Source organism: Bacidia gigantensis (genome assembly GCF_019456465.1).
Source record: "Bacidia gigantensis strain McMullin 20006 chromosome Unknown contig_245, whole genome shotgun sequence".
NCBI lineage: Eukaryota > Fungi > Ascomycota > Lecanoromycetes > Lecanorales > Ramalinaceae > Bacidia > Bacidia gigantensis.
Window position 1 is genome coordinate 1909825 of NW_025408601.1, and position 24904 is coordinate 1934728.

Here is a 24904-nt window from a genome sequence, read left to right on the forward strand (position 1 = left end):
GGATGTTCGCAAAGTCCTAGCCAAAAGAGGCTCGTGAACGGAAGGTGTTGTTAAAAGTTCTGACCCTCTGAAAATGAGACCTTAGAAGGACCCCCTGGAAGCCCCTATAAGTACCCCCCGTAAGATCGCTCTAGGGGATCTTTCTAAATAGCCTACCCCCGGAGTTTTAGTCAGCGGCAGAAACCTTCACGCCAAGCATTTTAGTTTTGACGGCACCTCCGCAGGACTCTTCTCATCAAGTGCTCCAATCGACGATAGACACTCACACCGAAAAGCTGCCACACCACTACGTTGTCTAGAACACTGATCAGCCACACCCTCCTCCCCTGCGACATCGGTGTCCGATACATCTAGATTTCCAGCATCTCCCACATCAGATGTACGATAATTCATCGATCGATCTACCCTCTGCAAATGGCGGAATATCTCCCAACCGCCCATCCCTAGGAAATTGGAACCCCGATCCCACTAGCTGCCACCACTGACAGGCGATAGCGAGGGTTTGCTATATCTCTCTAAAGAAGCCACTGATATTGCTAGAGGCACTACCTCGGCCACGTCACGCGCCGGTCGGTAAGAAGGGACGGGGGGCAGGGGAGATGACGGACCGTAAAATGACATGTTATCTTCGCTCTAGTAGTTCTAGACTCGGGGTTGGGCTGGGCCGGGCGAGACTATCACACTGCATCCCACTAAGCGCCTTAGCATGCACACCATCCCGTGGTGGAGGGGTGGAGAGGGGGTAATCCCATGCGAAGGGATCTCATCGATCTTCAGTCTTGCTCAGGACACCCTCTTCTTCAACCCTGCCATCACGAGCAACGGGAAGTGACAAGCGACAGAGTGACTTCGTGACCTTGTACCTGTCACTTCTCGGAGATTAAATAAAATCTGCATTTTAAATTAGAGTTGGGCACGGTTGAAATTGGGTTGGGGTGTGTCTGGCTTGGATTGGACTGCTAGCGGTGTAGGGGAACCTGAGGTCAGGAATCCAAGCGCCACCAGAGCAGACCGCCCCATTCCATTCCATCTGTTTCCGGCTCGGGCATGCTCGGAAGACCATTTGCTGATCGATGGCATGATGGTCACAGAGTGAGGCGGGAGATTCCACACTGGGCGAGTCGGACACGTGAGTCGATCCCTTGGCTGTGATAGTCATGAGAGCTGGGGATGGGGGGTTTGATTGGCGCAACAGAGGGGTTGACTGACCTGGGGCTACCGGGGGCCTTAGGGAATCCTCCTACACCGCTTACATCACGAGCAGTATTACTGCGTATCAGCATGAGCATAGGAGACGGTATCATGCCTACCAGGCTGGCAGTATGTAATATGTCGTTCTTTTGTGGGATTTTAAAGGGTAGGGGAGCCAAGGCTGATGCCTTGAGTTAGAACATGTGTTGCCAAATGATGAGCTTAGCACGCTACTATCATGAGTGTGAATCGACGATGTATGAGCCGATGCTAAGCGGGGTTTGGGTCGCAGCGAGAGCAGGAACGGTGAGATGCCTGACTCGAGATTTGAGAGGGGGAGATTTGCTGATGATGGTGATGATGGCTGTAGGCTGGATCTGCAGTACCATGCCTTCAGGCTTGCCTATCGTGATGAGACCCATTTCGCCCCTATTGGGAAGGATCCAGCGAAGATTTTAGATGTGGGCACTGGGACAGGTATGTGATGGTAATGCGACCAGGGTGCCATGCAGAGTAGCTGATTGCGAACAGGAATATGGGCTATCGATATGTGTTCGTCTTCACATTCACCGCTAGGCTGGCAGTGCTGAGAGTACGATGAAGCGGATAAGTTCCCCGATGCTGAAGTATGAGGCTCGCCTTCTCAGTACAGCAGAAATGGACTGGATCTGATAGAGACAAGATCATAGGAACGGACTTGAGTCCTATTCAGCCGCAATGGTGATGGCCCTTCAACCTCTCTACCAGTGATGTACTATCATTAATGCTCCGTCTCTAGGGTTCCGCAGGTCAGCTCAATTTCATGCTTCCAAGATACAATTCCTGATTGTATCTCCAGTTCGAGGTCGACGACGCAGAACAACCCTGGACCTTCCCCGAGAACCACTTCGACTACATCCACACGCGCATCATGATTGGATGTCTGCACAACTGGGATAAGTTCTACGAACAGGCTTTCAAGTACTCTCGCCACCTCACCCATCCAACCATTTGCCTGCCCCTATCCTTTCCCATCCCCTATCTTTCTGCCTTTCCCCCATCCCCCCATCCCTGCCCCGGGGATCAGCTAACACATCTCGTTCTCCCACCCCAGACATCTCAAACCCGGCGCCTGGCTCGAATCCCAAGAAATGTCCCTCGACCCCCTATCCGCCACGCCGCTCCCCGCCGACTCCGCCGTCAAGAAATGGTGCGATACCTGCGAGGACGGCATGCAGAAGATCGGGTTGTCCTTGAAGCTTCGATCGCTGGAGGAGCAGAAGGAGAATGGTATCTCCTCCCTCCCCCCTATCCTCCCCCCTCTTCCCTCTCTCCCTTCCCCAACCACCCAACTAACCACTTCTCCTCAGGCGGCATAGGCTACGACCTCCGCGCCAAACTCTCCACACGAATTCCGCATCCCCATCGGCACCTGGCCCACCGATCCCAAAGTGCGCGAAGTGGGCACCTTTCAGCTCGTCGCCATGCTTCATGGTCTGCATGGCTTGACTATCGCGCTCTATTCCAGGGTGCTGGGCTGGACGGAGGAGGAGGTGCAGGTGTTTTTGGTGGGCGTTAGGAGCGAGTGGAAGGGTGGGAAGGGGGTGAGGACGAGTTGGCCGTTGTGAGTGTGTTTTTTCTTTGCTTTGGGCGTGAGAGGGATGGAGGGGGAGGGAGGAAAGGGTAAGGGAAGGGAAGAGGAAGAGGCTAATGTTTGTGCTGCAGGTACTCCTTCTGCGCGCAGAAACCTGAGGCGTGAATGACATATATGGGGGCCGAATGTGAGTGGAGTGATGGGCGGGTTGCTGGCTTTGCTTGTGTGTTGTGTGTACTCGTGGAATGAGAGAGAGAGAAGGGCTTCCAACGGCTACGCGTGGATTGTCTGACGCGGTGAGGCGGTCCCGCTTTCTTCACTATTTTCCTTGCATATATTCGAATTGCTTTCCTTCGGTTACGGTCTGCTTCACTTATCGTTTATTGATTTGCAATGATGAATGCATGAACAAAGGAGGCTTATGGCTGACTGATCACTTGGACTCCACGCGCGTGCGCAGGTTGTATGTGTGAGAGATTTCTAGGCTGCCTTCTCCCCTTAAATCCGTTACCAGCTCTGCACTGCCTATGCCCGAAAGTTTCCAAATTAAACACATCGTTATCCTCAACTCCCATCCTCGCTGTTGTTTTCTACTAGGGTTTCTAGGGTGGGGTTGATAGGTTTCTTAACCGTCTCATCCGTCCTCGGCTAGGCCGTGTCGTGGCAAAAATTGGATCTTCTGGATAATGCTAAGGGTTTGTTAAATCCCCTTGATATTCTTGTGGTTTTACTAATAAGGCTGGTTATAGGAGAGATTGACGCTGATACTTAGTTGATTAGGATATGGTGGGTGGTAATGAGGATAGTATCTTTGTGAAGGGGAGAGGGGGAGTGTGGGGAAGGAGGTGAAGGTTTGTTATATGGTACCCCTGCTGTGTAGTACTCAGTGCTGTGCTGCTGACGCTTGCTCAACGTCGTGCCATCAGGCTCAAAAACGGCCAAGACACTCGAGTATACCTCTCATAGAAACCTCGATCCATTCGCTCACCTATTTGCTCCTTCTTGAATACTCGAAGAGTGATTGCATAGCAATAACAATAACACTACTATCTAATGCTGGCAAATACCGCTGCCGTGCATCTCGCTGCTATGACGACTAAGAAGACCCTTACAACAATCAAGACTCGTGCGCGGCGAACACCTTTCACAGCATTTAGCGATATCTTCACTATTTTGAGCCTTTGATCAGGCAGATTATACGCGATGTACCAAACTGCAACTGCACATTAAACGGCGCCACCATTTCTGCGCACAAGGTGGACAATGGGACGACTTCTATATCTACCGCCTAGCTCGTGGACAATCTAAGTCATAGTGTCAAGATCAGCTCGACTTAATGGCTGCATTGGCACTATCAGGCATTCGGGTAATTCATTGATCTATGCTGCATGCCTTCCTCCTGCTCTATTTGAGCAGCATGGTCGATCACGATGCCATAAACTCCTTAATATCTGACAACTCCCTGATTCGCTCCAGGTGACCTTATGGACAACACCTTCCTGGTGCGCTCCGATCATCACACAAGAGCGCAAGTTTTGACTATGACAGTAAAGAATCCTCTATCTTAGCCAATTTCCTCCTGATGAACTGATCTTTATCGCCACCAGTTATACCACGCAGGCATTCATGAAAAACATCTCTCAACAAACAAAACCCATACCAATATCCTTCAAAACACAACCGAATCCACTCCCCCTCCAAATCAGTCTTCTTAACACTTCCAACTTCCCAGCTACCGGTACTTCAGCCACACCTCAGCCAAATACCCCAACGTCTCCTCCTCCACCTCAGGCTCCCTAAACTCCACCTGCCCTCTCCTCCCATGCTTAAGATCCCGCGGCATATACGCATTAAAAATCCCATCCGGATGATGCATATAGAACTCATCCGACCAATCCTCCTCAAAATCCCTCAATTCCAACATATACCCCACCATCGCCTTCTGTGTGTCCTCACAGACCAGCCTATCCCCCCCTTCCGGCCCTTGCTCTCAATCAACGCGATATCGTCGTCCTTCCAGCTCGCGAATTTTGTTTCTCCCGCCCACGCTTTGAGCGAGATGCCGGTCTTGTCGCGGGCAGTCTGATATTGGAGTCGTGTGGAGGCTAGTAAGCCTGCTTTGTTGCTGTTCGTGGCTTTGTGGTTTATGTAGATGAGGGTGCGGCGGATGTTGCACCAGGAGTTTAAGGCGCAGGTGGCTTCTTCGGAGGGGAGAGGGGGTTAGCGCAGGTGCATTTTGTAGGGGTTGGAGGGGGCATGGTGGATGAAGAGGAGTTTGTTGTTAAGGGGATGGTGCGGTAATTGATTGAGATCGATGTGGATATTGAGCGTGAGCTGGTAGGTTGGACGGTAATGGATGATGGCAGGTTGTTGGAGAAAAGAAGCAATGTGCGGCATTGTTCAGGTGAGTTATAACAAGTGTCTTATACGACACTTCTCGCATTGTCCTACCTCACTTCAGCTTTGTCCCACATTGACAACGGTAATCACGCGAGCTGACCGTGTCACTTCTATTAGGAAGTATGTATCTCGTCCGACAGCATCGCACAACACAGGAAAATGGCCAGTCAGCTCAACACCACGTCCCACAGCGTCTGGAGCAAAATCTTCGTACGACACCGCGCCCGTCTCTTCTGTCCCTACAAGAGAAACAAAATTCCTCCTCACATCGCTCTCTCCCTTCTCCACAAAAAAGGCCCTTTCTCAAGGTCACCACACCAACAACTCCAAGACCCAGACTAGCCACACACCCACCATCACCCCCAACTCACAGCCATGCCTCCCCCAAATTCACATTTCATACCACCACCACCTCCCCCCACACAACGACGCTGCAGCTGCCGCCCCATCGACACTTACACCACCACGTCCTCCCTCCAGCGCGCCCGCGACTCCTGCGCGCAGAACGCCTTCCGCAACATCTTCAACCAGCTCACTCACTACGTACCGCTGATCCGGGGTAAGAAACACGAGCGGCAGATCGTAGAATGGCGACGCGAATGGCGGGGCTTCCCCCCCCCCCGACCGCTGGACAGCATTCTACAACCACATTTTCCCCCACGGGAACTACACCCTCTCCGACCGCGAATATTTCGGCATAGTGGCAGCAGCGGAGACACGCTCCGACGGCCGGGATCGCATCGATCTGGGCATTCTGGAGCGCGACATTAGGCTGTTGAGGCTGGATTTGGAAGAAGGCGTTGCCGTGGCCGAGGAGGCGTTTTTGGAGTGTTGGCCTGAGACGAGGTTGGAGGATCGCGAGGAGGGGTGGCCGAGGGAGTTGGATTGGAAGAAGGGAGGGGTGGGAGGGAATGCAGGGAATGGAGGCTGGGGGTGGATGTTGAGTGGGGGGAGGGTGGAGGAGAGGGGACGGGAGAATCCGTTCTGGGAGGCGGAGGAGTAGGTTGGGGGGAGGGGGGAGGGTGTGTCTGAAAGCGTGAAAGGGGGTGGTCGAGGATTCAGATGTCGATTTCTAGTGATAAAGCTAGGGCTGGGAATGTCTCCAGAGAATTCGCGGTCGAATGTGGGTTTCTGGTGTTTGTGAAGTTGGTGGTAACATACCTCCATGGAACTGGGTCCATGCTTTGCATTAGGCATACATGCATGCTGCATTATTATTCTCAGTCTCAATGTTATATGCTTCATAGATGGATAGAGTTTCAGTCGTGGGTTATATCTCCTCCTTTCTGCAATGTGAACCTTGTTTGTGCTTGGCACCCCTTGACTCGATTGTTTATATATACTTTGGTGGTACTTAGACTTGTCAGTTGGTTAGAACCAATAGACAAGTGCTACTCAAATAGATCGGGAGGAATACGTGCAAGCATATGGGTGACTCACATGCTCCATCAGCTGAGCTACGCATGGGGAAACTATATTCAAAGAAATATTCTGACGATCTTTGACCTCAGATTCTATTTGGAAGCCATCGACTTGGCAAAGGGTAGAGAATTGGGTTCTGACACATCTGTCTGGGGAGTTTGTTGGTACAAATACCGGAAGGCAAAGGAAGGAGGCTGTGATTAAAGATGCGGTTAGCATAAATAGAGTGAATCACAGCATTGAAGAATACGTGATACCTATTACGAGACCGATATGATTTTCAAGAGAGGTTATGTGGCATATGAAGCAGCGTCACCCTCGCATATGCTCTACCATCACTTAGTTCTAAATGCTAGATCATCGTCAGTGCCTCGAGATTGATTCAGAGAAACAAGTGCTGATCCATCATTTAGGCTCAATAAAGCTTCAATGACAGAAATCACTATGCACATGTTTTGTACGTTAGGGGAAAGCTTCAATCTCTTCGATTTGGGATGGATCTAACGTGCCAGGTATCTACCCTTGGTGGTTTCTTTGAAGTCTTCTTATCTCGCATGCAAGAAGGAATCATTTTGAAAGGTTAATGTGAAAGAATAATGCATGTTTGTTTGATACTGTCAATCTATCTTCTAAGTACTCAACATTATTGTGTTTAGTGTTGATCCTCTCATTCTGCAAACATCCAAAATGTTCCATTGTTAATAATGAGTGTCAGTCAGTAGTGGTGTAATGCATGTAAAGTTTCCCTTCAATCAGGCATAGTGCCCTCCTGACCATCAGCGTAGGCTAGCCAAGAATAGTAGTCCGGCGTCGTTTCGTATTTGAACTCTGGCTTGTCTGTAAGATACCATACCTCCTTCATATTTCCTTTGTTTTCATGTCCTAGAGCTGGGAGACTGTGTCTGTGAGACTTTTTGAGAGCTTTTTGAGGTCCATGATGAAGGTAGAAATGCGCCTCAGCAATGATGAAGTCTCTTGGTATATTGCGTTCAAGCTGACGACATTGCTCATTCAAATGGTCAAGTTCGATCCGGTACCTCAAACCGTCCTTTTTCCTCGTGCTTTCCCTGATTTTCTGGCTATGCTCAAGATCATTGGGCACCCCTTCTTGGTGCGAGAACTCAGTCCAACTTCCCTTCTTGCTGTCAATGAAATCCCACCATTTCTTTCTCAGCTTCCAATCTTTTATCGACTTTCTATTCTCTTCCAAGCCGGAAGAGTTCCTGTCCAAGCTACGAGCCATGAACCCGAGCGACGCCCGAGCACACTTGAGTTCGTACTTATCCGTATAGTCTTTAGGTTTAGGAGATTGGGACACTTGTGATGGTGGGCAGTCACATGTTGGTTCCGTCTCTTGATCAGGTGGAGCCTGGATTGTAGACACAATATCTGCCGCCCTCTTACCCAAGTTATCCATATTCTTCCTGATGGTGGAGACTGTGGTGAAATCCATCCTGATGTTCGATGATGCTCAATTGCCTAATATGTATCGTCGACTGAGGAGTAAGTCTGAGTGCTGCAGAGAACATCGTGAAAGAGCAGCACTCGAGGTATTTGTAGACAGATATTCTAGACATCAGATACATTCTGCTGCCCTCGCGTCGTCATCACATCAAGCAAGCCAAAGATCAAGTGGAGAAAGTCGATACAAAACACCGGGAGTGAGAAGGAGGCAACGACAACTGCCAAATGACAGTAGAAAGTCGATATTCCTCTTCTGCATCTCGTTCAAGCCATTCTCCAGACTCAACTCCACGAGAAAAGCTCATGGGCAAATAGACAAACCACCATATTCGCAAGCCTCCACAAGAAAACCCACTTCTCGTACTGCAATCATTTGCACCAATATCCACTCCATACCAAAGTTCCCAACAAAAAGCTGAAAATATGCAGGTCCGAAGCACGCGCACAGCCCGCCAGGTATGCACGAGAAAGCTCAGCGAGTTTGAAACGAAAATGCCGCACCAGCGTTTATAGGGTATGGATCACGCACTTACCATACAATTCGAAAACATCATCAGCCTCATAGAATGAGGGAAAAGGTTAGCAGCTTCGTGCTGCGTAGCTGTATGCAACTTAGCGACCAATACCGGCGATTTCGACTCGTCTGGGAAGACAACTTGAAATCAGCGAATAAACATCCTCTAGTCTGGAACATTTGCGTAGTTGTATGCATCAAACGGACCAATATCGGTGGTTTCGTCAGGTCCAGCAACACACCTTGGAGTCAGCGAATCACCATCCTCTAGTCTGAACTATCCTTCTATTCGCAAACGAACATCTTCCTCCTCTGACTCCAGGACCGCATTTCACGACCTATCACGTTCAAGCCCGTCTGTCTATTCTTCATCCTCAGCAAATGCCACTGAAACATGACCGCCCGCATCGAAAGAAGCGACGACATCGTCCACACCCACTTCATCGCTTGAAGAGATGAGACAAGTGAAGTTGGCGAAGTATAGGGGGTATCAGGATGGACTGGATGAGGTGGATTTCGGGGCTACCGAAAGAGGAAGGGAGGGTGGTCTAAAGAAGAGATCTGGCAGCTCAGGCGCTGTGAGGGACGCGTGCCGTGTTTGAGGAGGTTCTTGTAAGATGTAATTTGAATTCTTTCTGGAGGATGTCGTGCTCTGAGCGGTATTTGAGGTGAACAGGTGGTAGATACGTTGATTTGCGAAGCCGATCTGAGGTGCTTGTAGAAGTATCTTGGGCAAAAGGGGTAAAAGTGCTATTTGCGTTAGATTACTAAGACATGACTAAGATATGTTGTGAGCCGACGGGAATAGTTGAGTCCTATCGTTATGTGCAAATCGTTATGTACAGCATTTCATCCGTGTAAAGTTACAAGTTTGTTATCTTACCCATCTGGTCCTTAACCCTCACCACACCTTCAATACAAATCGCATTCCCTGAATTCAAGTTTTCTTCCCAAAGGAAGAACAATTTCAGCTCCTCAACCAACCCATCTCTATCCCCAGTACTATCCCCAAAACTCCCAATGCCCCCTCGGAAAATGGAACTCAAAAACTCCCTTCTCCTCCTCACACTTCCTATACAGAATCCTCTTCGACTCCCCCCAATCCTTCTTCAACTGCTTATGCTGCTCCACGAGCGTCTTAATCTGCATCTGCTGCCTCTCCTTGTAGAACTCCGTGCTCGTCATCCACTGATACATATGATCCTCCGTCTGCCTGATCGATCGTGCCTTCGTATCGATCTTGCTGCCATAGAAGTGCTTCAAAATGGTACAGTTGTGCTGGTATGTGAAGCCACAGTTGCTCTCACACGCATATTCGGGATGGAGGATGCAGTCGCAGTCGAGGAGGCCTAGTTCTGCGTTGGAGAGGTTGGGAGGGGGCTGTGAGGCTATGAGGCGGATCTCGTTGGATTGGTCGGAGTCGGACCCGTAGTAGTCGTCTAATGCGTCGTAGTCTATGTCGTCGGGATTCATCTTGAGAGACGAGTCGTTGATGGTGGGTGGCGAAATCCTTGGGAGGTTTCACATGTGAGGGAAGAGAGGTGTGTTTCAATTGTGGGTATCGTATCGTTCGAAGTGGTACAGGTACCCGGACGGGTTGTACGACAAGAAGAGTAACAGACTTCTCTCAATGAGGATGGTATTTCTATATGAAAAGGACCGAATTCGATTGAGTATTATGAATGTCTGAAATCAATACCTCACGGACCTTCAGATTTCTCTATCTCGACTACAGGTGATATTCACCACCACAACCAGTCCTTCAGGAAAGAATGTGTCTCGAAGAGAAGGATCCCTAGTCGTCCGTCTTCCACCAAAATTTTTACATCTATTTCCAGGAGGGTTAGTCTAACGTTCTCCAATGGCTCAAGAATTCCTCTTCTTCCTCCTCCAGCTTTGCCTCGCATTCGTCCCCTAATTGGTTACAAGCTCTGATGAACTTACGCCACTGCCGATGCAGAACGGCAATGTGTGTCATGGTTGCGCTCTTCATCGCATAGTTCCTCTGCTTCCACTTCTCTATATCATCCTCTGTTCGTTTGATCTGTGCTTTCTTGGAATCGATCCTCTCCTTGTAAAACCTTTTTATGGCTCTCTCGTTACGGAAGTGTATGCGAGAACAGTGATCCTCAGTAGCGTTGGGATTGCCAGGACATCCACAGTCTTCGCGTGGGATGGGCTGTAAGCCCTCAGGGTCGGGATGAGGTGGATATCTAGATGGTAAAGGGCCAATGTCCGAAATAGGAGGCATTTTGAGTGAGTGGTCCCTGAATAATTGATAATGTAGATATACCGAGTGTTTGACAATGTAGGGATTGTAGATATTTTGCAAATTGAAAGTCTGCTGAAGAGCGAGAAGAACGCCTTTTCTCTGATTTCCATACGAACTCTCATTTGGGCTTCGCATTGTAACACGCCATGTGTACGTCATATAGCTTCAGGGGGTACAATTGAAGAAGTCTGAACGTCGTACAGAAATAACATAGAGCTGGTAACGTCATCGCTATCAAAATCAGTGTGGGCCTTTCTGCTCACAATCGCGATTTGTAATGTCTGCGTCAAAAATGCATGCTTAACTATCTTCAGCCGTTGTCTTTCAGTACACGTTGTCATGATATCTCATCAAAAGTGCTTTGTCGACTCAGAGAGCTTATCCAAAATTGCCACCTGCCCTGCCAACTCAACCAGACCTCATAGTTCTATTACCGCAAAGTTCAGTGAATCAGCATCTGTAGCCTTCAATTCCTTGTATTTCTTGTCATTCATTTTCGATTTGTCAGTCTCGAGGCGCTCTTGCTCTTGTTCGCCGATTGCTGACGTCGTACTCGGTTGATAGAACTTTGCCTTCTGATTGCAGCAGGGCGAGGTCTTTGTCGTTGTGCTCATTTTCTTACTTCTGATCGTGGTGGCGGTCCATTGTCTGGAACTGATTGTGGACTTTGACCTTGATGCAGTTGGTCCTGTTTTCTTAGCGGGATCGTTACAGTCGCATGTTTTAACCTTGTCGGCAGGAGGGCTGTCTGGGGTGCTCGACATTTTCAAAATGGATTGCATCGCTCGATGTTGGTGAGTATGAGCAAGTCAGGTTATTTGATAGTGTTGGAATTGGAGAGTGTGGTGAAGAAGAATGAGAGTAAGATGACTGAGGACGGCTTTGCTGACCTTTATAAACTGGCAGCAGGTTGTACAGCCATAACCACATTATGCGCTACATTCATGTCGTACATCGACCAGGGAGGTACAATAGCACACTTGACCACGATAGAAGTCGCACAGAAGACGCGGGGTAAGCCTGAGTCATGCGTAGGCAAAATATTAATGCCCAACACCAATCGTGCATTCCAAGGCACCAGACTCTATCAATCTAATCCTCACGAATGAGAAAGTATACAGGACCCAGACTTGCTATCATCCACGAAGGATGCAGTTGAATCTTCGTGCGCTTCCGAGCGCGTTCGGCGAGCCCTTGCCGGCAAGCAAGAAATGTTGATTGTAGAGTACTTCAAGAGCATCTCGAGATAAACGTATAGCCACAGATAGGTGGAGAGTGATTGATCGTGGCAGATTCTGTCGACGGTTTCTAGAAGTCCTGTCCCAGGTTTCGATGAAGAAGGGGGAGGAGTCAGCTCTTGAAGATAGCTTAAGAGGAAGAAGAAGGGTTGAAACTGGGTCGAATGGTTGCTGTGACAACAAGAAATTGGTATCACCAAAATCGGGAGGTGTGAGATGGCGCTGGTGGCGCTGCCCTGATTTATGAAAATTGCATAGACAGAATCTTAACTTCTTGTGAAAATGTCCTCTGCTTTTTTTGCCACCTTATAATGAAGGGCTTAACACAGCAAGGACTACAAGAGACAAGAGAAAATCATTACATGTGGTCATACTTGGGAATCAAAAGTTGAAAAATCAGAACGAAAAGAGATTTTGAATAATTGTAGGCAAAGACATCTGTGCTACTCGATCGCTCCTGTGCTTGGGCAAGGGAAGATCCACTGTCTCATTTGGCACCACCTGTATAGGCTGTAATGAATCTTTGGAATGGGCTACGAACAGAAGCCTTTACCTGCTCTTTCGCTACGATCCTCTTCACATTTCTAGTCTATGGTACCCGAGGCATCACATCATGACGGTCAGGAATCCGCCCTTGCGTAGGATCACAAGCACCCCGTTGGTAGAAGGCGACTCCGCTCGCTGACCGATGTCATTCATCTCCATCAGTACATGTTTTCAAGTGGGCTACAGCGAAGGCCTTCTTCATGAATGAAAGAAACCTACCTAATATTCCTTTCATCCTTAATCTTTGCCCAAGCTCATATTCGTGACAGGGCCCATATCGGAGCCAACATGCCGCGGAAAAGGTGCTTCACCACGGATGCGGAGCCCAACAGCCTCCAACAGCCTCAAAATCGTATCTTTGCTTGTTGATCCCTTTCATTGGCCGGGTTTTTGGTGAGTGGGCAATGACTCAGAGTCAGCCACTGTCGACCATGCAATGTAGCGCTGATTGCAAAGTGATGAAGCCACTTGGGCTTTTGTGCTGCCGTGAACTTCCGCCATTCCTCTCTTGTGGAGGGAAGTGCAAGCCTCAAGCTGCCGTGATGAATTTAGGTTGGTGGCATCAGCCATCGTCATGTTCGAATGTTTGGTAACTTTCAAAGTCTTTGCCGCCACCAACCTAAACATTGCTTTTTTTGCCCGTGTCAGATACTCAAGGGATATATTTTAAACTTCCCACAGGTGCCACGAGTAGCTTGACAGAGGTTTAGGCACTTTCGGAGGGTCATCAATGCCCAACTTAGGTTGAAAATACCGGTAAATCTTATGGGAGGGCTAACCAAGAATCGAGTTCTGCCACCAGCAGCTCTCTAGAGAATGGAGACTCTTTAGTCAGAGACTTGCTGACCAGACAAAGCCATGGCACGTGGTGTACTGAAAGCCGACATTACTGTGGGCCAATCGTAATAGCAATTTGAGTTTAGTGGAAATTACATCCAGCAGAATGAGACCGTTGGTGATCAATCACAACAGATTGAAGCCACCAGGTATCCATATTCACATTGTTCGGTATTAACAAAAGTTCAACCGAAGCGAACATCTGGAAGTAGGCTCATCCAGGGTAATAGAAGAAAGCTGATGTGCCTCAAAAGGTAACATTCAACCTCTATCACTACTCTCCTTCATTAGCTTAGGGACTCCACTCGGGATGAAATCAAAGCCACACCGTTGAGTGAATTGAAAGTTCTCCCCGCATCAGCCATCTTTATCGTGATGCCCAACATCTGAGCGTTTATTCAGCACGATACTTCTGTGGTACCAGCCATGGTCGTCCTGAAATCCGAGCGATGTGGAGTCGGAGTCATGTATTGTCCCAGGATCTCGACCTAGGTGGAAGTGTGCAGCCGGCTGAGGATCCTCGCTATGCTTATGTCTGTGACTCAGTGGCTCTTTTTTGGCCTTGAGTTCCCTTTCTCGTTGAGCATGCGACTTGAGTATTCTTCTCAAGCCATGAAGTATAAGTGACACTTGTGTTTCTTCGTACGAGTATATAACCCCCTCGCAATCCGCGAAATGTTTTCTCTCTTCATAGTCTTCAAGATATTCAACTATAGCTCATCAATCAATCAAAATTCTTGGAAGACATACTTTCCATCTTTGACCAAGCTCCTCACCCAAGCAAAGCTCTTACTCTTTTCCAAAGTTCCCATTTGTTCAAAGGTGAAGTATAGTGCCCAAGCAGTAGATTGTTTGACAGCTTTTTCTGTCGTAGGCGTATCTGACTCGTAGATTGATAGTAACTTATCGACATGGGCCCCTTCACCGAGCAAGAATTGGACATGATCCTCTTCAACGAGCAAGAACTGGCATCATTAGAATGCCTCGCTGGTGGCGATACTGACGTATATGACGATGTCGTCCAATATCCTACCTTCTTTGGCCACTATGTCGAGTTCTATCCCGACAAGTTTGCACCCAGCATGATCGAGACCGCAAAACATCTTTGGAACAGTTCTTCGCCGGCTCTCAAGTACCTGGTCGGAAAAAGAAAAAGTTCCACGCTAAGCATCTCGGAGCGAAGATATCTGGTTGCGAATGAATATTTCCTTGACTCTACGGTACCATCGATGTGGAAGGAGCTGCCTCTCCGTTATCGGATCCTGTTAGCGTGGATGGTGGAGAAGGCAGCATCAGAGCCGGGAGTAGACCTGTCAACCTGGGTCCTGCAGATGTCTGGAGTCATTCGCGCCCAACAAGCACAGATGATTGCAACATGGAACTGCTCCAAAGATTTCCATACATTGAGTTCAGTTCCCCATCACAAGCATCTAGAGAATCAGCGGACGCTGAGGAAGCAAGATCGTGCGGGTTGGTATAACATGCAGCTGCTGAGCGCCAACCAGGATAGGTGTGCTGCGCAGAACGCGATTGAGTTCGAGATTCAAGCATTGAGGGAGAACGACAAGTTTGTGCAAGCGATGAAGGACAAAGAAAAGCTTACGCAAGCGATGAAGGCTCAGCTAAGCTCAGGACATGTATTCCAACCAGAAAATGGGGCTCAATGGGTCGCGCCGACTCTTCTGCCGACCTTGTCCTCGGACAGCTTTCAAGTATCAGTCGAAAGTGGGTCAATTGGTGCGGAGCGACAACTGCTTGGAGGCGACCTGCTGTCTGCGATTGATGCAGCAGGTAAGTCTTCCCCTCATTTTCCAACTGGCCAACAGCCTAGCAACACATCCGCGGGTCGTTGCATCCGGAGTCAGGCTCTGAGCGGATTCAAATTGGACCAGTCTGAAGAGAAAAAGTACATGTCCAACCCTGTCGCCTTATTGGCTCGAAAACTGGGGACGAGTGAGAAGTATCTCCTCAGCATGAAATCCTACTTTGAAAGAAAGAGGCAGGCACCGACGAGAGCATGATTGAGCAAAAGCTGTTGCGGTCATGTTGTCAGAAGCGTCTTTGCAGCATTCGGGTCTTTGAAGCGTCGTCATCATCATCAGCAGTGTCCTAGTCAGCGTTCAGGTCTTGGATACATCGTAGTCAGCATCACTAGTCGTCTTCCAGTCTAGTCAGGCTCAGAGAGAGGCCTTGTCCAACATTGCCAGCACAAGCTCAGCAGTGGTCGATCATGGGAGTGGTTTCAGTCAGCTAGCAATTTTCAAACCAGCAAAGAGCCTCGGAGTGGTCGGTGTCAGCGTCATTAACGTCTTTGAAGCCGGAAAGCAGTATGTGATGTGAACTGGAATTAAGAAGCATGGTCGGCGTTCTTATCATTGGTGATGTGGGTCTTTGTTGACTTTCGGGGCGTTTTGGGTTCAATTGTCTTTTCCCGTTCTCCGCCAGGTGGGCGTGTCACCTGACTGGGCTGAAAGTGATATATATAGTGGAACATGATCGCTTGGGCCTCTGTCTTTCTCCGTGTCCAGCATGTCTGCGTCTTCAAGCCTTGAACTCAGTCCTTTCGTTACGAGCGCCATGTCAACCCTATCGCCGCCTTCGCCCCATGGCTTGTTTGTTGGTCTGTAGGTGTACTTTCTCTCGTCTCTTTTGAGAAAACGAAAAGTATCGACCATGCGCAACTCTGTGATGAATTTCCTTTCAAAGTCCGCGCGATTTCTCACATGCGCTTCACCCAGCCTCAACTGCGGAAATGAATCTTTTGAACTTCGCGAAATGTTGATGTCGCCAATGATGACTACGTTCCAACCTTTTGCCTCGTATGCTTTTACTTCATTGCAGAGATGGGTATGGAAAGAACGCTTCCGGTCATGGCGAGTGCCAATGACTTTGCCGCTTTCGGGGTCACGATAATCGTACATTGTGCCATTGACAGCATAGACATTGATCACTGCAAGCTGATCTGTCGTCATTTCGCAAATGATGACTCGACCTTCGAGGTCCCACTTTACAGTTCCAATCTTGACACCTGGAAGATCCTGCCTCACTAACGTACAAACGCCATGAACTTTGCCACCAAAGCCTGTGGCATTGTACTTATCTCTCGGAAGGGAGAAGTGGACATCGTAGTGGTGATCTTGAGGTGATTCTCCATCGTGGTCCCCATCATTTTCTACGGCTAATGAAGTGTTGACTTGGCGTTTGAAGGCAGCTTGGGTCTTTATGTCTGTGGGAGCAATCTTCACTTCCTGCAAACATACGATATGGGGCCAAGACCAATCGAGGAGGCTTGCCCGTATCGATTGATGTGTTGTAGGCTTTTCAGTTTGGGGTGGCGAGCTCAAGAAAGTCGTGATCTTTGGTGTATTGTCGGGAAGGAAGGGATCAATACCATTGACGTTCCAGGAGAAGACTCGTAACGCATGCGGTGGACAGCTTCCGCGCGATGAGACACCATGCTCACCAGGATCAGAAATGTCTGAGGAGATTGCTACACATGGTCTCTCCGGCAAAGAGACACGTCGTCGTTTTAGAGGAGGGGGACTGACCAATGGTGATGAAGTCATGTCGAGCGCTGACTTCGCCGACAGCGCGATAGAATTAGGCCAGCTGCCGCGGAAATCGCCGTAGAACTATCCTAAAGAGGGGAAGCGTCAGGGCTTAGGGCTTGATTCGAATGTGGCCGTCGGCGATCGCCGACAGCATGATACGCACTGCACACACTCATTATCATCCGCCTTTACCTACCAGCCTCTACCGTCGTACATCTTTTCTGTGCTTTTCCACAGTCGTGATTGTACGATAGATGTCAATGCTAACGGCTCCATTGTAAAACGAGTGTTTCTTGTCGTTATCGTTTGATTCGTGCATTTACATCTGCCCAGTAGCATTCCAAACATTTATCAACATGCCTATGACAAAGGTCTATTTGGGTACTATCATCGACACGCCCAAGCTTGGCGAGCTTCGTGTCATCGAGCATGCTGCCGTGTTTGTGAACAAGAAGGGTGTCATCACCCGGATCATGGACATCTCAGACAAGTCATTTTCAGAAGGTCGTACGGCAGTGATGAGAGAGACGTTATCCTCGGAGGAAGCGGGCATTGAGATTGTAGATCAAGACTGGATGGAAGATGATGAAGGAAATGTGGTGCGAAAATTCTGGTTTCCAGGATTCGTTGGTAAGATGGATTTTGCATTGTCTGCTGGTTGCAACACATATGAGGTTACTCATGTCCTTTTGAAATCACTAAAATTATGTCTTGAAGGAAAAAGGTGGAGTGATCTCGCGTGAATATCAAATTCATTTTTTTTTGTATCTCTTCGAACAAAAAGCGACAGTCCAAAATGAGGGCAGTATCACTTCCCCCAAACGTACGCTGTCTCTATCTCTATTCAAATTGGATAGAATCTATGAACAACCAGAATCACGAGCCTTCGATGCGAACGGAGACTGCCTTGGCGTTGTTTTGAGAATTTTTCCTAGGCCAAAGATCTCTTCAATCAAGATTCAGGTTTATCGCCAAAATTTGGTTGAACACGCTGTTCCTCAATGTCTTTCTGCTTCTGTCAAATCGCCTTCGACTACCCTGTGCCAATTCATTACACGCTCGAAAGGCGCCGTAAATGCCGGAGCTGATAAGTCCCAGACACACACACGCACCCTTCTCAACATCCCAACGCAGGTATCTTCGGCAAATCGACCCTCCTCGATTGGCTGAACACCTACACCTTTCCCCTCGAATCATCCCTGTCATCACCCGCCAAATCTCGCGCCGTGAGTGTCCCTCTCCCCCACCACTTCTCCCCAGACCCCAATCCCCCACATCGCAATCCCACCCTAACAACCCCTAGGTCTACACATCCTTCCTAACCACCTCCCTCCGCTCCGGCACAACCACAGCATCCTACTACGCCACCTCCTCGACCATCTCCACAAACACCCTCGCCACCCTCTGCCACGCCCGGGGCCAACGCGCCTTCATCGGCCGCACAAACATGGACACGGACCTCCAACCCCCCTACTACCGCGACGCCTCCGCCTCCTCCGCGCTCGCCGCCACCGCCGCCACAATCGCACACATCAAATCCCTCGACCCCACCTACGACCTCATCAAACCAATCATAACACCGCGCTTCGCGCCCAGCTGCTCTGAGGAGCTCTTAGCCGGGCTTGGCTCGCTGGCAGAAAAAGAGGACTTACCAATCCAAACGCACATCTCTGAGAATCTGGACGAAGTAGCGCTTGTGCAGCGGCTGTTCCCCGGCAAAGGCGCGGGCACGTACGCGGGCGTGTACGACCACTACGGCCTACTAGGTCCGAAGACGGTGTTGGCGCACGCCGTCCACCTTTCCCCGCGGAGCGCAAACTCGTGCGCGAAAGAGGCGCGAAGGTCGCCCACTGTCCCGTCAGCAACTCCTGCCTGAGCAGCGGCTTGTGTCCCGTGCGAGCGCTCCTGGATGACGGGATCGAAGTGGGCTTAGGCACGGATGTGAGTGGGGGGTTCAGTGGGAGCATGTTGAGCGCGGCGAGGGAGGCGGGGATTGTGAGTCGGGTGTTAGCGGGGGTGGAGGCGAGAGGCGCAAGCATCGAAGGTGAGGCAGTCGGGGAGGGGAAGGCCAAGCAGCGCGAGAAAAGCGATCGCGTAAAACTGAGCCCGGAAGAATGCCTCTACCTCGCCACGCGCGGGGGCGCCACATGTCTCGGTCTCGGCGACAAAGTCGGCGCGTTCGAGGTCGGGATGGAGTGGGATGCGCAACTCATCGGGCTCAATGAGATGCGCTGGGAGGAGCAGCAGGCCGCCACCACTATGTCTGGCGTTGAACCGAGCAACGAGACGGACGAAGAGAGGATGAAGCGTTTAGCGAAGGAGATACGGGAGGAGGTGGAGGGTGGGGGTGGGGATGGGGATGGGGGGAGAGAGGTCGTTGATGGGAGCGAAGGGCTGGTGGAGCTGTGGGGGAAGGAGACTTGGAGTGAGAGGATTGCGAAGTGGGTGTTTTGCGGGGATGATAGGAATACGAGACGGGTTTATGTGAGGGGGGATATGGTGCATTCGTTGGATGGGTAGGTGAGGGGCTTGGATGGTTTCGGGAGGGGGGTTGGTTGGGTATTGGAGGAATATATGTTGGGCGCTTGATGATTGATGTACTCCACATATGCTGTATGTAGCTCAAGAAAGATAGCAAAATGGCAGGTTAAAAGAAGAGTATAAAAGGGTCAGCTTCAATCTTAGGCTTGCATAGAGCACCTAGAAAATCTCTTCAACTTCAAGAGCAATTTTGATTGATTGTATCAATCATTTTGGATTCATGACAGCGATTGTAATAATAGGTACATACGGATGGAAGTTATGATGAAGGTATTGACATACTGACGATGCACTAATATCCAATAGCGCACAAGCGTCGCAAGCCCAAAACCTCAGAGCCTCACGGCACTTGCGGGCGTCCGCTGAGGTCGTCCACGATCTTTTTGTTCGCCAACCAAGCCTCCGATACTGGTCTCCGGTCTTTCCAATTGGTCTCCTGCTCCAATTCAGCCATGCTCCCAAAGACTACGCTGGCTCCTTTGATTCCAATAACGGCGTACGCGTTCTCGTCTGCCATTATCTCCTCGCCTGTCCTGCCCACATAGGCTTCTAATCGCTGCATACATTTCACTGCGAGGCGGACAGCACGGACACGGTCCATTGGGGAAGGCGTTACTCCTTGCTGAAAATGGCCAGGGATAGCGTGACGAGACTCAAACCTCCCCTTGCTCTCCTCTTTTATAATGTTCGCAATGAGCTGAGTGGTATACGTAGCAGAAGCGTGCTCAGAATTGAGGATCAATTTACCGGCTCGTGTCTGGCCCCTATCCGTGGCAAAGGATTCTCGAAGGTGCTGTATGTCACGTGCTAACGTTTGTAAATCGATTCCTTCCTCGGGAGTATATACGGCTCTGTATGAGAAGTCAGCTTCACCTTGTCTCGATGACCAGAAATGGCTGCTACATACAAGGCACCAATGGCAAGGCCCGCCATTGTAGCAATATAGCCTGATTTTCCGCCTTGAATAGATGATCGTTAGCTCAAATACGGCAATTACAAACATCGATGGAGATAAAGGTGGCATACCTTGAGTCTCAACGACAAAAACCCGCCTCCGGCTTGCTGATGCTGACTGCTTGACGGCATCACAATATGAAACAAGCGCGTTTAAACAGGTATCACTTCCTACCGAGTACTCGGTACCGGGGACGTTGTTACTGATGGTCGCGGGCAATAGTACCATGGGAATTCGAAATGGCGGGAACTCTTTCCTGGCAGCCCGCATCTCTGACAGGGCGGTGTAAGCCTCAAAACCGCCTACGATAAATAGGGCGTCGAATTTCCATTCTCGGAAGCAGTCGGCCGTGGCAAAAAGGCCTACGTTTGAGGGCATATCTCGATTGGTGCCGATCTCGGAGCCACCCTTGCTAATCCAGCAGTCAACTTCGAGCCAATCCAACTTTCGAACAGAGCCTTCAGGTTTGTCTCTGTGATGCCGTACCAGACCGGGAAACCCGTTATGAATGGCCCATGGTGTATGACCTCGTGCAAGACAGTAAGCTACCGCCGACCGAGTGGCGGAGTTCATTCCACCAGCAGGAGCGCCAACGTTGATGATTGCGATATTCATTCGCTGGATTTCAATGTTAGTATGGAGTTGAGATCAGGGTGGAAATGGATATTTACCTTATTCTCTGGTAGTTTTAGGCCGGGCTGATCAGTAGCTGTGGTGATTTTGTAAGCCTCGTAGTATTCAGCGAACTCTGGGCCTCGAAGCTCAATGGCCTTCTCGAAATCTTTGGCCTTGATAGCTTCCGCTAGTTTCAGAGTGGATGCAACCGCCTCGAGGAGTGGCTTTTTGACAATTTTATTTTCGATTATAGAGATGAAATAGGACGGGTCCCCCGGTTTCGCTGCCAAGACAGCCTTGACGGCTTCCACACCCTGTAGAGTAGATAATTGTCTGTCGTAGGCACACGGGGAGCCCCCTCTTTGAAGATGGCCAAGTGTCGTTATCCTTGTGTCAAGTTTCAAAGGAGCTCCAGCAAGAACGTCTTTGACCATCGTTGGAGATATGTGCTTAAGGTCTTCGTCATGAGCTCCTTCGGCAACGATAACCACAGTCTTTCGTTTGCCAAGCTTGCGGTGCTATTCAGGCAGTCAGCTAGATGAGTGACCTTCTCGGGATTGTACACGTGCCCTTGAGATAGTATTACATAGCTCGTGTTCCCAGCCTTGTCGCGGAGGGTGCTCAGGTATGAAAACATAATCAGCTCCTGTGCTTACACCCGCCATGAGTCCAAGCCAGCCGCAATGTCGTCCCATGACTTCAATCACAAATGCTCGCTGATGTGAGGACGCAGTCGAATCGATGGTGTCCAGTGATTCGCAGATCTTCCCTAAGGATGAGTAGCATCCGATCGTGGCATCTGTGTCGGCAAAATCATTGTCGATGGATCCCACCAAGCCGACGATGTTTAGGAATGAGAATTCGTCTTGCTGCTCCTGTGTGATCTCTTTGGCCGCTACCAATTCACTTAAGAGCCCGGGCCACTCTTTGCGGAAGGTGTCTGCCCCGGTCAAGCTCCCATCACCTCCACATATGACTAGCCCATTGATACCGTGGGTTATCAGGTTCTTTGCACCTCTCAATCTTCCATTTCGCTCTCTGAACTCTGCGCATCGGGCGGTCCCAATCAAGGTACCGCCTTCACTTTGAAAGCCACGAACATCAGCCCACTCCATCTTCTTAATCATGTTGTTCACGAGACCGTCGTAGCCCTCCAATATAGCAAAGGCCTCGCAGCCCGAGTTCAAGGTCGTTCGCACGACTGCCCGCACTGAGCCATTCATCCCCGGGCTATCACCCCCACTTGTCATGACCCCGATTCGTTTCGTCATTTTAGGATGGCTTGAGAGGTTCGCCATGTGTTATGGAGCTGTAACAGGTCCTGTGTAGAGGTGTAAGAATGTAAGGGACAAGGAATGCATGACTCTTGAGGGCATTGAGAGGTATAAATATTCAATCCAACGGGGCTATCAATGGAAGTCGCCGAAGTGTTGCTTTACATTCGCTACCCGGCGTCAGCCACATGAGTCAGCATACCAGCCAATGAATAAACAATCGCGCTTTAAGCAATTCTATTCATTGCTTGTGAAGCAGCAATCGAACATTACTGACCCTGCTAGGCTTCGGCAGGCCATTGAGTTCACCCAATTGCTCATCAGCTTAAAGTCATTCCGACCGTACCATGTCTAGCGTGTCCATTTCTCTTCAAGCGCCACCACTTCCCATCCCAAACGATCTACAGTACCTGATTTCGCGCATCAATGAGCAGAAAGGAGGGTTTCGCAACGTGACCGAAGAGAGCCTGGAAGAAGAGATCAAGAACGGAGCTGAAGAAGCTGTCGAAGAAGAAAGCGAAGATGACGAGCCTACAGATGACGAAGAAGATCCGCAGTCGAAGAAAGAAAAGGTGCAAAAAGCCAAGGAAGAGATGCTGAAGCAAGTCAAGTAAGCTTGCCATTGGAGGTGCGGTCGCAGTGTGCTGATGAACTCCAGTCAAGCTCATCAAGAGACTGCAATGGCCCTCGATTTCATCTCTCTCCTCCTGTCGCAACGTACGCCAGGTCCGGCAGGCCTCACCTTGTCGCCTTATCTGAAGCAGAACCTACCACTTGGGTCACTAGGCGCAGAAAAGGTTCAAGCTCAAGACATGATAGATGCCGAAAAAGAGCAAGGTGATATGCTGGCTTTGGGGGTGAGGATGGAGTCATTGAACGATTCCGCAAACTCGATCCTCAAGTCTGCGACTCGGCTTGAGCGGGAAGTCGAGAAAGAGACAAAGTACTGGGAAGAGGTTCTTAAAGCCAAGGAGAATGGATGGTCGCTTCTCAGACTTCCTCGTGAAAAGCACACCCTCGGTGTTCGGTACGGCTTTGCTGAGGCAGCGCCAGCATTTCGAGATCGAGGCCTAGCTGCTCTCCGGCAAAATGGCGATGGGTCTATCAGTCTGGACAGAGGTCCTAATGCAAAGAATGACAGACTGTGCTTACGCTGTCTGCAAAATGGTAAAGTTATATCCACACTTATCGACTACGAGAACCCTCACGCAGAAGGGTCGCTCGAAAGAGATATCCTGGATGCTAGAAACAGCATCTACGACGAAGAGGTCTTCTTCGAACTGAATCGAGAAGCACAACACCTCGCCAGCTATGGCGTTCAGTGCATCGAAGACAAGATCCTCCTTCCCTTCAAAAACCACCAACAAATCGAGATCGCCCTCGAACCAGTCTACGGACATGAAGCAAGTCAGCAAACACAAGACGATCTCACATTAAAGCAAATAATGCTCCTTCTCCGGCTTCTCCTCTCCCAAGCCCATAAGCAGAATTTACACACTCGCTCACAGACCCCTCCTCCACTCCGAGACCGCAACCCGCCTCGAACTATCCACCCTATCCTCAAACCTCTAGTCGAGATCCTCGAGCACCAATCTCAGATCGCTAAATTGCACGACTTTCTCACAAAGTTATCAACCTCCCTCTCCAAAGCCAGCCTACCATTCACTTTCTCGACCACACACAAGCCCACACCTCCCTCACCTACACCACCACAACCAACCACCGCCGCACAGATCTCCACCCTCCTGTCCTCACTTACAACCACATCCCTCGCAATCACCCTCCCCGGCCCTTCCAGCCCCCTCATCGTACAAGCAAGCACAGCAGTAGGCGGACTTAACCCCGGCACGTCCTTCACAATTTCTCCCGACCCCGACTCCGCCACCACCACCACCACGACGAATATCTCCAGGCCCACCTCCGCCTCTCCCCGGACCCCCGCCCCAGCAATAACACCAGCATTAATCCACCCCTCCCTCCCCGCCCTTGTCCTAGCCCTGACCTCACACCTTCAAGATGCGATCAAGGAATACATCAAAATCACCATCCCATCATGGAAAGACGCAGAAATCGGGATCGAGGTCATGGAACGGCGTCCCACCCCCTCGAAGAATAGAGGCGGCGATGGCATTGCGATAGAGATAAAGGAGGAAGGTTTAGAGTTGAGATGGTGGAAAGTCAAGACGGCGTTGGAGCTGGATCCCTTGATAGCCGTGGGCGAGGGGAGGAGTGGGGGCGGGGGAGAAAAGCGGTTTACATGGCGGGCAGCCAGGGAAGGAGAGGAAGGAGAGGAAGGAGGGGAGACGAGATCGTTGAGGGAGGTTGTGGAGGGTCTTGGGTTATAATGCCTTTTCAACGGGAGGGGCCATGAGTGGACTATCTAGCAATCCCTGCTTAGAGAATTCGAGGATTTAGGAGCAGCTGATTTTGGATATGGATGCTTCGTCGGATGGTGATCGCAATGGATGGTTGGATAGTTCAGGGTGGGTTGGGGTAGATGGGATAGGCAAC

The 24904-nt window shown here is 50.0% G+C and overlaps 9 protein-coding genes across 9 annotated transcripts; 4 read left to right on the plus strand and 5 right to left on the minus strand.

Moving 5' to 3' along the window:
- Positions 1-1908: 1908 nt before the first annotated feature.
- On the plus strand, positions 1909-2749 carry KY384_005633 (uncharacterized protein; the record flags this gene model as incomplete). The annotated part of the gene is made up of 4 exons (XM_044814132.1): positions 1909-1911; positions 2030-2151; positions 2285-2460; positions 2541-2749. The coding sequence occupies 4 exons, from the start codon at positions 1909-1911 to the stop codon at positions 2747-2749; spliced, it is 510 nt and encodes a 169-aa protein (XP_044669433.1).
- Positions 2750-7334: 4585 nt separating this feature from the next.
- On the minus strand, positions 7335-8039 carry KY384_005634 (uncharacterized protein; the record flags this gene model as incomplete). Its single annotated transcript, XM_044814133.1, has 1 exon — positions 7335-8039. One exon carries the CDS (start codon positions 8037-8039, stop codon positions 7335-7337), a length of 705 nt encoding a protein of 234 aa, XP_044669434.1.
- A 1388-nt stretch (positions 8040-9427) lies between these two features.
- On the minus strand, positions 9428-10037 carry KY384_005635 (uncharacterized protein; the record flags this gene model as incomplete). The annotated part of the gene is made up of 2 exons (XM_044814134.1): positions 9428-9605; positions 9634-10037. The coding sequence occupies 2 exons, from the start codon at positions 10035-10037 to the stop codon at positions 9428-9430; spliced, it is 582 nt and encodes a 193-aa protein (XP_044669435.1).
- A 370-nt stretch (positions 10038-10407) lies between these two features.
- Positions 10408-10815, minus strand: KY384_005636 (uncharacterized protein; the record flags this gene model as incomplete). Its single annotated transcript, XM_044814135.1, is given in 2 exon segments — positions 10408-10493; positions 10509-10815. The coding sequence occupies 2 exon segments, from the start codon at positions 10813-10815 to the stop codon at positions 10408-10410; spliced, it is 393 nt and encodes a 130-aa protein (XP_044669436.1).
- A 3553-nt stretch (positions 10816-14368) lies between these two features.
- Positions 14369-15478, plus strand: KY384_005637 (uncharacterized protein; the record flags this gene model as incomplete). Its single annotated transcript, XM_044814136.1, has 1 exon — positions 14369-15478. One exon carries the CDS (start codon positions 14369-14371, stop codon positions 15476-15478), a length of 1110 nt encoding a protein of 369 aa, XP_044669437.1.
- Positions 15479-15874: 396 nt separating this feature from the next.
- On the minus strand, positions 15875-17284 carry KY384_005638 (uncharacterized protein; the record flags this gene model as incomplete). The annotated part of the gene is made up of 2 exons (XM_044814137.1): positions 15875-17066; positions 17223-17284. The coding sequence occupies 2 exons, from the start codon at positions 17282-17284 to the stop codon at positions 15875-15877; spliced, it is 1254 nt and encodes a 417-aa protein (XP_044669438.1).
- An 80-nt stretch (positions 17285-17364) lies between these two features.
- On the plus strand, positions 17365-19528 carry KY384_005639 (uncharacterized protein; the record flags this gene model as incomplete). The annotated part of the gene is made up of 4 exons (XM_044814138.1): positions 17365-17638; positions 18107-18234; positions 18312-18865; positions 18889-19528. 4 exons carry the CDS (start codon positions 17365-17367, stop codon positions 19526-19528), a joined length of 1596 nt encoding a protein of 531 aa, XP_044669439.1.
- A 361-nt stretch (positions 19529-19889) lies between these two features.
- KY384_005640 (uncharacterized protein) lies at positions 19890-22390 on the minus strand (the record flags this gene model as incomplete). The annotated part of the gene is made up of 5 exons (XM_044814139.1): positions 19890-20400; positions 20457-20508; positions 20576-21122; positions 21176-21637; positions 21776-22390. The coding sequence occupies 5 exons, from the start codon at positions 22388-22390 to the stop codon at positions 19890-19892; spliced, it is 2187 nt and encodes a 728-aa protein (XP_044669440.1).
- A 350-nt stretch (positions 22391-22740) lies between these two features.
- KY384_005641 (uncharacterized protein) lies at positions 22741-24738 on the plus strand (the record flags this gene model as incomplete). The annotated part of the gene is made up of 2 exons (XM_044814140.1): positions 22741-23003; positions 23052-24738. The coding sequence occupies 2 exons, from the start codon at positions 22741-22743 to the stop codon at positions 24736-24738; spliced, it is 1950 nt and encodes a 649-aa protein (XP_044669441.1).
- Between the last annotated feature and the right edge of the window lie 166 nt (positions 24739-24904).